This window comes from Lissotriton vulgaris, unplaced genomic scaffold (assembly GCF_964263255.1).
Source record: "Lissotriton vulgaris unplaced genomic scaffold, aLisVul1.2 SCAFFOLD_699, whole genome shotgun sequence".
In the NCBI taxonomy this organism is placed as follows: Eukaryota; Metazoa; Chordata; class Amphibia; order Caudata; family Salamandridae; genus Lissotriton; species Lissotriton vulgaris.
The window spans coordinates 370,763-384,132 of record NW_028240948.1 but is presented as its reverse complement, the minus strand read 5'-3'; the positions used below and the strand labels follow the sequence as shown (position 1 = coordinate 384,132).

General features: G+C 43.7%; 1 protein-coding gene across 1 annotated transcript in view; it reads right to left on the bottom strand.

Annotated features, from left to right (window-relative positions):
• LOC147672473 (UDP-N-acetylglucosamine transferase subunit ALG13-like) overlaps positions 1 to 13,370 on the bottom strand; it is a gene marked incomplete at its 5' end in the record, with an annotated part of 438,517 nt that overhangs the window by 54,876 nt on the left and 370,271 nt on the right. Inside the window, one exon of the mRNA XM_086948010.1 lies at positions 7,143 to 7,314. Within this exon, the coding sequence (XP_086804136.1) occupies positions 7,143 to 7,314 (172 nt within the window). The remainder of the gene's footprint in view (positions 1 to 7,142; positions 7,315 to 13,370) is intronic.

Here is a 13,370-nt window from a genome sequence, read left to right as displayed (position 1 = left end):
ACCACTTGAAATGTAATTCAAGTAAAACGGAGATCCTCCCGATTGGCACCAATAATACCTTCTGTCCAGCACTTTGGTGGCCTGATGACTCTGCTGCTCCCCCCCAGACAGTGTCATCAGCTAGGAACCTTGGTGTAATCTTCGACTCCGAACTTTCCTTCGATCAGCATGCCAGAACCGTCGCTGGCAAATGCTTTGGAACCATTAGATCCTTGAGGAAATTCTTCGACTTTCTTCCCATCGATGCCAGAAAGACGGTGGCAGTCGCACTTATTATCTCGCGACTGGATTATTGCAACGGCTTGCTCGCAGGAGCTAAGAAGAGCACCATCCTTAAACTGCAGAGCGTACTTCACACAGCCGCCCGTCTAGCCCTAGGTCTCCCCCGCAGGTCCTCTATTTCTACAGCTCTCCGTTCGCTTCACTGGCTCCCTCTCCACAAAAGGATCCTTTTCAAAATCCTGATCCTGGCTTTTCGTGCCTACAATGAGACAGGCCCCAAATACCTTACAAAACGTTTTCCCCACTACTTGCCCAGCCGTCACCTTCGTTCAAGTGATGACAATCTTATCATTCCTCCTAAATACAACCTGAAAACGAAAGGTGCAAAAACCGTTAGTTTCCTTGCTACCAAAGCTTGGAACAAACTCCCCAAAACCCTCAGACATCAAACCCAGGAAAAACCCTTTAGAAAGCTCCTGAAAACTTGGATTTTCAAACTCTCGGATGAACATTCTAAGGCCTCCATCTAATTCCCTTCCATCTAAACTCCTCCTGGACCAGCTTTCTCTCACCCACTAGCGCCAAGATGCTCCCTCCGGAGCGAACGCCGCGCTCTACAAATACCCCACAAAATATCAAAAATATCATATATTGTACAAATGTTTTAACAAGTAGGCGGAGCGCATTTGGGGTGCGGCCCATAAGGACCGCATCATCTGCGTATAAGAGGACCGGTAACGGTTGCCCCTTAATTATTGGCTCGTCTGGAGTCGCCTGTTTTAAAGGATTGGTTAGCCCATTGATATAAATGATAAAAAGCAGGGGAGCTAAAACGCACCCCTGTCTAACCCCTCTTCCTATTTTAATAGGTCTGGAGACTTCCCCACCCAAATCCTAACTTGCGCTTTAAGGTCAGTATGGAGATAAGCTAAAAAGTTTACAAGAGCCTCATCCTGTCCATAGTCCAAAAGAATGTACTAGCATTTCTGGAAAAATTATTTGGTAGGGAAGGAATCCCAAATACTATTCTAACAGGCAATGGTTGTCAGTTAGTGACTACATATATGGAGACATGTTTATCTAAACATGGAGTGAGACACAAAAGGTCATCTTTATATCACCCAGAAACCAATGGAATGGTTGAGAGGTTCAACTGAGTGCTAAAAGAGACCACTAGAATGGCAAAATCTTCTGGTTTTGATTGGAGAAGTGATATCTTTAAAAAAGTTAAGGTTTATAGACTATATCCACATGCTGTTACAGGTAAAACCCCCTTTGAACTGTTCAGATCAAGAAAAGCTAATACCTTAGTGGCTCCTGCCTGGGTCAATGACTTATAACCTAATGTGGGTTCTGCCAATGAGGAGTGTGATTGGAGATTACGTGAATCCCTCAAAATTGATAATAGTAAAAGGCTGTATGATTTGAGGAAAAGTGTAAAAAAAACCTGTATAAAGGTGGGTGATTAGGTGCTTATAAAAAACCTGTGTAAAAAAACAAAATGCTTTCTGCAATGTTCTTGAAACCTACTTAGGTCGTCAAGGTTTTCAATAATGCGATCAAGACAGCTGATCGTCGAATTTGGAACATGAACAGAGTTGTGGTGGTAAGAGAAGATTTTGTATCGAAATCTAGGAGTTCAGGTTCTGAGGATCAACGCAGAGGTCATCTTGGACTTTCCTCAAAAGGATCTTCTCGTGATGGGCCACCACTTCATGCTTGCAAGTCAGCAAGAATCTTTTGTATTCCTGTATATTTCAAAGACTATGTTGGTTAGGATTTACTTTGTATTAATGTTAGTTTGGTAAGAAGGGAGATGGTGTGGCATCCTGATGTTGTTGCTAGGTGCTCTGGAAAGTCATATGCACCAGCTAAGAATGTTATGCTTAGAAAGACTTCAGTCGGAGGCTGCTGAAGTTACTGCGAAGAGCTTGCCTGTGGATGGGATCCTTTCTACTTCAATAAAAACTTCTTACTTCATCTTATTGTCCTGTACATCCTTACAATCACCTCGCCCCCGCTGCTACCCCGACCCACCCCATGACTTCAGCATGCACAGTGAGCGCTGATGTCATCAGGAAGCCCCAGACGCCCTAGAAGCCATTTACTTCTGGGGGAGGGGGGTTGGGCGGACGGGGTGAGGGGTTATTGGGGGAGAGGAAAGAGTTTCCCTCTACCCTGATGTCTCTGTGTAGGGCATTTCTGCTTCATGATCGCGCACAGTGTTGCGATTGTGCAGCAGAACTGCCCACACTAGGCACTAGGAATACATTTTGGAGCAATGAAAGCAACCCCATGGGCAAGGGTCTCTTTCAAAGGGGCTAAATATTAGGTATGTTTTATCTGCCACCCGACCCCTCCCCCGGGGAGCAGATTGGCTAGTTTCTTTGGTCTTTCTGCCCCACTAGACACCAGGGATTTTATTTTGAATGTAATGGAAGCAACCCCTTGGCAAGGGTCGCTTCCAAGGGGTTAAAATATTGTTTATATTTTTTCTGTACCCCCCCCCCCCCCTCCCTCCTCCTCCCAGGGGGGCAATCAGCCCCTTTGTGTGGCCTTTCTCCTCCAGGAGAGGCAGAAAACCCCATCAGGGGCCGGGTATTTTTTTTTTTTATTATTGGAGAAGGAAGTGACCCCTTGGGCAAGGGCCGCTTACAAGGGGGCAATTAAGTTTGTTTTTCCTGCCCCCCTCCCCCCAAAAACATAGGGATTATGGGTATAGCTCAACAAATTCTAAGCGCTGCATTAAAAAAACAAAGTCTTTAGCCAACTCTGTATTGGACACCCACACAAGTGAGTTATCATTCTACTCGGGAGACGGGGGGGGGGGGGGGTTGGGGGGACGCTATGGGGTAGGATATTTGTGCTGGCACGGTGATCCCACACAAAAATATGTGGAAAATGTGTTTTTTCCAGATAAATTTGAGATTCGCAGGGGATTCGGAGTAGAAAAACTTCAGGGATCCACAAAGCCATACTACCTCCCTTGACTCCCCTGGTGTCTAGTTTTCAGAAATGTATGTGTTTGGTAGGTTTCCCTAGGTGGCCACTGAGCCGTGGTCAAAAACCCAGGTGACCCTCCCCCCAGGCAAAACCAGGTTAGTTTTATGATAGGTAATTTTGAAGTCTCCTCAATATGTTTAGGGCCTTTGCTTGACCCACCCACACAAGTGAGGTATCATTATTATCGGGAAACCTGGAGGAACACTTGGTGGTAGGAAATTTGAGTCAGCCCCGTGATCCTGCAACTTTCCCACACAAAAATTAGAGAAAAATGCGATTTGAGGTTTGCAGGGGTTATTGGGTAGGGAAACGTTGGGGAGCCACACAAGCCATACCTCACTGGACTCCCAGGGGTGTCTAGTGTTTAGAACTGTGTGTCTTTGTTAGGTTCTCTAGAAGGCAACGGAGCCCAGGGCCAAAAACTCCGGAGACCCGCCTTGCATAATCAGGTTGTTTTGTGATTGGTAATTCTGAAGTCTGCTCAATATGTTTAGGGCCCTTGCCTGTTGCTGGTACTTGACCCACCCACATAGGTGAGGTGTCATTTTTATCGGGAGACATGGGGGAACAAAAGGTGGTACGGAATTTGTGTCAGCCCAGTGATCCTACAATTTGTGCTACACAAAAATTTGAGAATTCGCTTTTTTCAGCAAAATTTGACATTTGCTAGGGATTCTCGGTAACAGAACCATGTGAGAACCAGACAAGTCATCCCCATCCTGGATTCCCCCAGGTGTCTAGTTTTCAAAAATGTATAAGTTTGCTAGGTTTCCCTAGATGCTGGCAGAGCTAGGGTTCAAACTCTACAGCTAGGCACTTTGCAAAAAAAGGATCAGTTTTCACTCTAAATATGTGGTGTATACACGTTGCGTTGCGTTTTGGGCTCTTGCGGGCACTACACCTAGTACCCACACAAGTGAGGTACCATTTTTATCGGGAGACTTAGGGGAACACAGAATTGTAGAGCCACTGTTCTTACCTATTGACTTTTAATGCATTTCTGCATTCCAAATGTAAGACAATGTGTAAAAAAGAAGTCACTTTGAAAAATGTCCTATAATTAGGGATCCGGTTTTATGGTATTTATTTTATCGACATTTGTGTCTGTATTTATCCACATAGATTTTTTTGCTAATTGTTTCTATATTTATAATTTTTATTTTATGTTTTCTATATAAACTAAGCTGCAATGGGTATTTTTCCACATTTATTTGCCTGATAAATGTGTACTCGCATTTGAATGTCCAAAACGTTTCCGCAGAATACAGTGCAATAGCGTTATCTGAAAACACTTGCATTGTAGAATAGCATCAATAACTGTAGGTCTGCACTTAATCGGGAAATCTGTTGTCTTTTTTCATCTTCCCTACCTCTCAATCTGTACTCCTACTAACCAGTCACTCATGAGTGACTATAGAAAAAAACATCCAAAGAAGACCTATTTTTCTGTATTTAGAAGTAAATAAAGACAGGAAAATAAATAGTTTTCGGTCTGTATTTATCAGCAAAAATCAGTAAAAAAGGAACAAAAGGGAGCCCTACATATAATTCACATGCTAGTATGGGTACCCACAATTTGAGATGTGCAAATAGCTAAGGTTTCTAAACTCTATATTTTGTTCCCATTTCAGAAATACATAAGTGTCTTTCATAACGAATTTTCCCTAGTTGTATTTTCCCAATTGAATTGCTAGATATCAGGTACACAATAAAAAAAAACACTGTTAGACGCTGCTCAGTTATTGGCTCTGGGTTCCTCAGGTTCTTGGTGAACCGACAAGTCCTATGTATCCCTATAACCAGAGGGGTCCAACGGATGTACCGCTATATTGCTTTCAACAATCGGTCATACTTAGAAGAAGTTACAGGTGAAAAACGTGTGCACAAATGGATGTTTGTTGATACCATTTTGTGAGAAAGTGCCATCCTTCTTGCATTGGTATGCCCCCCACTTTTTTCTGAACTGCTGATGTACTTTGAGTGTGCCCTGGGTTCCTGCCAACCAGGTACCCAGGGTCTGTGTTCCTTCCCTAAAAGCTGTGTTGAAACTAAAACCCAATTGGCATCTCTGGCAACCTGTCAGCCCCTAGTCAATGGTACCCTAGGTTCCCAGGGCATGGTGACCAGAGAAGACCCCTGAAGACTGCAGCACTGATTGTGCCACCCTCAGGGGCCCTGTACCCTGACACCATCACAGCCTTAGGAGGCTGAGTGTCTAAGTACAGACCTAAACACAGAGTCGACATACCCACAGAACCCACTGCCCTGGCATCCTTCAGTCACCCCTCTAGCTGGGTGCCCTATGCCAGAGGTGTGGGCACAGGTGCATGAGCCCTATGCCCCTAAAGTACCCAGGGTCATTCTTGGGCACTGTAAGTGCAGTGATGCCATTAAGAGTATATGGTGCTGGGAGGTTGTCATTACGAACTCCACAGCTCCATAATGGCTACACTGAAGACTGACAAAATTGGTACCAAACTTCTCAGCACATTAAACCAGCACTGATGTCAGTGTGGGATTTAATGTAAAACGCACCGGAGGGCAACCTAGAGATGCTCCCTGAGAACCTAACCTACAATCCACATCTGGGCTGAGTGGCTGCCACACAGCAGACATGTTGCTGGACCCCTAGGTGGAGAGCCCCCGCTCTCCTGGGCCTGCAACAATGCACATCCTGGGCGAGGTGCTAGGTCTCCTGCCCCTGGATGGGCAGGGGGAAGCTTCAAAGGCATGCCGCCTCTGTGAGCTTCTCCAGACCATTTGCTGTACCCAGCAACTGGCCCCCACCAGTTCTGACCCCCACTCTAGCGGAAAGACTGGCGGGAAAAACTACGTCAGGAAGGGGGGTGTGACAGCCTGTGCCAACCCCACCCCTCTGGCGGGGGAGACTAGGTGAAGTACGACCCTGGGCTCTGGCCATCTTGAAGATGGGGAGCCCTGCCCAATCCCAGGTAGGCTCCTGCCTCCCTCCCACAGGAGAGGAGCAGGATAGGGGTGTACCCACCCCAGGAAAGGGACCTATTGGTCCCTGCCCTTGCCCTACCTGCAACGTCCCTAAGTTCAGTATTTAGGGGCTCCCTGAACCTTCTTTCCTCAGATCCCAATACCAAAAGAAGAAAGAAGATCAAGAAGAGAAAGACCTGCCGCGCAGCTGTTAACAGGACGAGAAGAACTGACTTGGACCCAGCACTACCGGCCTGTCGACCCTGAAACCTGCTCCTGTCCAAATCCCGGCGACTCCTGCGGACATCAACCCTGGAACACCCAGAGGACCTGCCTGCCTTGACCCTCTTAAAGACTGGGACTCCCATCAGCTGAGGCTCTGTTGCAACAACCCCCCTGGTGCCAGCCAGGAAGCTCCGGACCTCTGCACCCGCCGAGCCCGGCCTATGCCTGAGTGACCCAAGACCACGAGGACGTCCCCCGGTGACTGGGACCTGAAGTCCAGTGCCCAAAGACCCTCCTCGACGAACCAGACAATGCCTGTAGACTCAGAACCAGGGCCCCCCCAACCACGACCAGCTGAGGGTAAGCTTTTCCGACACCCATATAAAATCATCCAAATTCCTTTGGGTGTTGGTAACAGTGTAATTCCCATCAGTGACCATTGTTAGCCGCACTTCTGAAGCTTTTTCAAGCTCCCAAAACAAACATGCAATATAAAGAATACATTAACGGGTAATGTGTTATGAATTACAATGCTACCAGCTTGCAGTTCTAGTGACACAAACTACTCTGCCTTTAGCCTCCTGGTTTAGGTCACCAGAACTTCTCTTTGGCAATGTAGGTGCATATCATACTTTTACCGATTGTATGAGCCCAAAAATTTGCAATCACCAGTTAAATGGAATCAGCATTTGAAATACATAATAAACTTGATGTGCTAGTACATAGGCACCATGTTTAAAGGTACTCACCATTCCCGGTCTCAAGAGATGCTGGTCGACTCTCGTGTCTCCCCGTCTCTGCGTATATTTGTGGAACTGACTGGTCTATTACGGATGCAGGCTCCGGGAATGGTGGATATTGCTCTACTGGTGCTGGCTGTTGAATGTACACCATGGAATGCCAATAGCTCTGATGGTAACACTATAAAGAAAAACATTTAGTAGCAATTGTTCTTACTTTTTTTTTACCACTGTCACACTATTCCTTGAGCAGTAGCTGCAGATAGGCTACTGTGTTGTCCTTCACAATTTGGTTTGTTGCCATTAGAGTGAAAACAGCCAACCGAGAGGCTGCAGAGTCGCTTAATCAACAAATGCAGAAAATTGGTCAATGTTACTGGAAAAAAACGTTTGAAAGGGAGGTTGTGGCAACTAATTTTAGAAAAAATGAGGATACAAGGTGCATATTCATACTGAGGCCATAGGTTTCAAGGGCGTCCTATATAGGATCTGGAAATAACAAAATACTTCATGATCCGCTACCATACTGGGAAGTAGTAAGAAGAAACAAGTTACTCGCCAGTTAGCAAATAGTAGTTTTACATCTCCATTTATATGGGTTGCACTGTCCTCTTCCGTCTGGTGCCTTAGTCCACAATTGGGGGTAATATTGTAAAAATAAAAAAATAAAAAGCATTCCGGGTGCTGAACCTTCGCTCAAATTAAGTGATAGTGTAGCATGCCATCTGCTAGAAAAGATTAAATAAAAGCCCAACTTCCTGGTTTTATTCATGTACATCTTTTGGGGCTACATTTTTAAACTACGCTGTGATTCATGTACAATTGGAGCGGATGGGTTGCAATCTAAGATGTATACCAAGCTCTAAAACTATCATCTTTCCATTGAAGCTTCAATCAGTTTTCTACTTACGATGTAATGAGATTACCCATTCATCTCCCACTGAAGATGTAGTGGTTTTATATACGTGCTTAAAGACTGCCTGAGCTACCTATGCAACCTGCCTCGAATCAAGGCCGAAACACTAAAGGATTCTGAAAATGAGCATGTAAATCCATGCTGTCAATTTGAATAAGTAAGTACGGCATATCTGTAAAAGTCCTGATTGAAGGTTTACGAAGAGGCATACTTTATTGCTAATACGCATGCCTTTTTATATGCACATACAGAGTGTGACTACAGGCTCGCCTCACATCCGTCGACCTTTGGAGTGCAATTCAGTGCTTTTTTATGAATGTATTAAGCAGCATGTGTGTAGTGTGGTATGTGTGAGTGGCAAGTCACTTGGGCAACGTCCTACGTTCGAATTAGAAGTGTACATTTAGTCATTACATTTTACACCATAGTGTTCATTTAGTCATTAGATTTTACACCACCAGGACGATCCCGCCATCAATATCTATAGCTTGATGGGCTAAAATCTGCATGGTGACAAGACTATTGTCTAGGTTCAACATCATAGTATGCAGCAATTTGGTTGCCATGCCGCAGATGGGCCCCCAAGAATCTTCTCAGTGTACTCTAACAATCCAGGCTAATTATCCCTTTTTGTCGCAGATACGATGGAGCAGAAACCAAGTAGGTGTACAAATGTCTTTTGGCATGCAGAGTAAGTGATTGCAAAGCACCTTGCATTTATGTAATAGTGTGTAAGGAGTTGACTCCGGGAGTGAGATTTATGGTCCTAACGAAAGCCTCACAAAAGATTGGCAGAAACATGTAGACCAGGCAAAAGGAGGAAGTTGGTCATATGACCCCTCACAACTTCCCATTTTCTTTCCCATACTTTAATCATACCTACTGTGACATTCATTAAAGCAATAGTTGCCACCAACCAGGTACATTTAACCTAAAAAGAACCCCTCCAACTCCTATTTTCTAATACAATTGGTCTGATGCCATTCAGTGGTCCTGTGTAACTCCTAGGTAGCAGCACACCATTTCCGCAGCAGAACGGGGAGGAACCCAAAGATGAATCATGCCACCAAAGGGTAACCCTGGTGGGTGAGGGTTCTATTTATACAAAATGCATTAATTATTTTTCCAAAGGGAGGTCTGGTCAGTCGACGTTGCAGAGTAGGACTCAAATTTGTGTATACTTTTCCACTTTGATCAATTGATCACTTCCATCGTTTTTAACTCTGCCGCGAAAGAGGACAACAGACTCCATTGAACTGACCCTAGGTGGACTCTGAGCTTTCACGTCAACTGCATGAAAGTGAATCAATTGCAAGACCACCTCTTTGTGGGTTTTAGGGAGGTGAAGAAAGGGAAGGCTCTGTCAAGGTGGATAGTTCTTTGCATCAAAATCTGCTATGCACTTGCCATGAAACACCCTTGAGGGCTTGCGGATCCAGTTCACCAGGGCCGAGGATGATAAGGCTTTGGCGCATAGGTCACCTATTTTGGATTTCTGCCATGATACTACGAGAACATTGGTGCATACGCTTAAATCACTAATGCCTTGGTTTGATGGAAAGGTTACTGCACTGTATCAGTTCTGCAAGAGGTTTTGGTCTGAGTACACTCCAGAGACTACCGCACCATGGGAGATTCTGCGATTTTAAACATTTTTGGTAACACTTTTTGTGGTGGATACTCTAACCGCAGATTCCTCACCTGTAGAATATTCCCAGGTACCAGACAGGTCCAGAAGACTGTGAAGAACAGTTCTCCCACACCAGTAGGTGGCCCTGTGCAGCTCCGGATTGAATTTGTTTGGCGCCCTGACGTGGACCCCAATAATTGATAGAGGTACCAGTGTAAAGATTTCTAAATTGGGACGTTTTTAAATTGGAAAAGAGACCATTCCACAGAACGGGAAGGGGTGAGAGTGTTAAGAAAATGCAGTTACATGGACAATCCTCCAGAAAATTAGATTTAGACTGAAAGTTATTTGTTCTGATGGATACTCCTCACAATACAAGAAACAAGACAATTTGGTCAGGAACACCATTAGAAGTCTAACACGCAGGTTCGGTAGGGTTATACATTTAAGACACAATATCATTGATTAGTGAAGCACCATCCTGTAACCATGATTGATACAGCGAGTACATGGTATACTGTAGAACGATATAGAAAGACTTCTCTATACAGAAGCAGAAAGATTCATGTTTGCAGTAAATAGTGAAACATCAATTTATGTGCCACTACGATCAAATCTGCGAAAGGAGTAAAATAAGGATAGAAAAAATAGAACAACAAATAAGTAAGGAAGCAATTTCCACTTGTGTTAGAAAAATGTATGAAAGGTGTGGGAGCCAATCAGTTCCGCAAAAATAGAGGTATCATTATGAAACATCATTCATTAGAAACAGGGAAAGACATTACGAATGAATTGAAGGATGTTGATTTATTTCCAGGTATTTCACAAGTGTGCTCCAAAAGGGAGAGGAGAATTAGCTTAGGGAACTTAAGTCATTCCCACCATGTAGGACGAAAAGTTACTTAAGTCTTAACAAATGCATAGTATTGGTTTAAATACTAGTGTAAACATAAGGTCGAGAAAAAGTAATTTATTTTTCACAAGAGACAGGTCACAACAGTTTATAGCAGGGCATCTAACTGTGAAAGTAAACAACCTGGGAAGTGTCACATTAAAATCTCCCTCATATCCCCATATTTTATCCCAAAAGTGTTGCAAAAGTGGGCAATCACTGAACATATGTGAGAGAGCCCAGGCCGGACTCACAGCTCAATCAGGAGTCATCTGGTAGAATTGCTTTAGCAAGGCGCGACTGTTTCCAGAAGGAGTTATGTAGCAGTTGGAACTTGGTTTGAGCGAGATTTGGAGTAAAATTCTTTGAGAAGCTAATCAACGAGATCTTGGGTCAAACTTAATTTGCAAGTGTAGATTTATCATCAGTAAACCATTTAGCTGCCCACTTGTGTTGTTTATCGTTCATGAAGGGAGAGTGCAATATTTTGCATCATTTGTAGACTTTAGAAGCTATGTGACCCTTATCATTTTCTTGATTAGTTAAATAATAGAGTGGGCTTTATGAGGGGAGTATGGAAGTTTGGCAACAATTGCCTTTAGCCTCTTAAGCGCTGCTGACGGCCAACAGTCGTCACGAGCGCTACCTCCCCAGTGCTGCGTACGACCATTGGACGTCCATTCAGCACTAGTTCCAATGGACAGCGCAGCACTGGGGAGGGATATTTGCGAAGCAGCTAAGGTGTTAATCAAAGGAAGTTATATAAATCATTAATTAAACCCTAGATTTGTTGTAGGGTCACAAAAGATCTAGGTTTCTCCCTGGTGCCTAAATCTTTTATAAATAAATTCCTTTTTTGCTCCAATCTTCTGCCACACTGAGCTTGATTTTGTTGTTGTACCAAATTGATGATTTATTACAATTATGAAGAGAGATCTAAGAGCTCATTTTAGGATGCAAAAAGAGGATTGTTTTTGTTAATTGTAGGAACAGATAGAAGGGAAAGGTCTCTTGTAATAGCTCTTAAATGTAGCCTTTACTTGGTGAGCTAGTCTAGAATTTAGAATGTGTTGATGCCTGGTTACCGAGTTCTCCAGGGAGCAGTCGCTGCTGGATCACCTGTGGCTGGGATGGTTATTTTACTACTCCTGAAATAAAGAAGATTTATTCAACTTCAACCCTGACTCATCATCTCTCAATAGCTTTTCTCACATGACATATGGGGTGCACATTCATGCACCAGTTTACCTCCTCTTTTTGCAGAGTCCTTAGTTGGCTTGAGGACTATGAGCACTTTACCACTGCTGACCAGTGCCAAAGTGTATGTGCTCCCTCCTCTAAACATGGTATGATTGGTTCACACCAGGTTTGCATACTTAATTAACTTGTAAGTCATTTGTAAAGTGGTACACCATAAAACCCAGCGCCTGTAAATTAATTGCTACTAGGAAGCCTGAAGCACTTATTGTGTCACCGACATAAGTAGCCCTGTAAACAATCAATCACTCAGGGGTTTATAGAACATGGCTACTCACCTGTTAGGGTGTCATAGTGCTGGCCTGCAACCGCAGATCCTGTGTGCAGTTCTACTGCACCGACAACTCATCATTTAAAACCCTTTGCCAAGCCTTAAACTTCCCTTTTATTACACATACATCATTTTTATTATCTTCCCATATCTGAATGCCTATGTGAGATGTAAACAAGCTATAAGACTATCGATATTAGGGACCTGCAGTGAATGAATTATTTTAAAATCCTCCAAAACTGTCCAGTAACGTGTAACAGATCTCTTCACTTATTCCATTCCTGTTCATTTGGTAAGGTTTGGTTTTAGGGATGTACAGTGCTGGCAAAGGACAACCCTCATAGCAGATTGTTTTATGTGGTTTATTAGGTATAAATTACAATATGTTGCTGAGCACAGCATATTCTGGTTTTTGTGTTTTTGTGGGCCATAACATTTATGCATGGAAGCAAATAACAATGTAATGTCACAGCAACCCTTAGGCCAGCCCGTTTCTTTTACCTGCATAATGGAAGCAGTTTGCTGGTTGTGGTGTTTGCAATTTGTGGACTATTAGCTGAGAATTGCACTTGATGGTGTGACTGTTCCTGGGCTCTGTTGCCTGGATGCAGGTGATGCAGGTATCTGGGAAATAGCCAAGTATTCAACTGTCTTCGGAGGTCTAAGTGCTCCTGGGTGCTTCTAATGCTGCCATTACATTCTCAGTACAAGCTTGGAAGCTTGTACTGAAAGCAGTGCCTCTTATGGATTTCTTATGTTAAGGTGGTACGATAAGTAGAGTAAGCTTGGAGGACAGTGTTCTATTTGGTTTGTATTGCGTGAATTTAACTTGTAGGCATAGTAGTCAATTTCTGTGAGATGCAGAAGTTTTGAACATTGCCCTTCTAGCTAACGGTTTGCCAAAGGAGCAATTGCGTTCTCTTGGGTGAAGGGGGAGAAGCCCCTTGCAACAGCATTTTTATTGAGCTGTATTTTGAAGAATGAATGCATGGGCACCAAGGTATAGACTATTGGCATTGTCAAGGTTGGAGATTAAGACCGTGAGGATGGCTCGCAGTTTACATTGGTATACAAGGGATGGGAAGATGAACTGTAGTGGTGTCATTGTGCAGAACACACTTTTTGCGATGTTTAGAATTTCCGGGTTTTCGGTTTCTATTTTTGGTAAATTCTGGTGAGGGTTTTTCAGTGGTTACACATCTTCGCGCATTAAAAACAAAGTGTTTTTCTGGTGTTTATGAAATGTTTTGCTTTTATTATTGCTTGCTTTC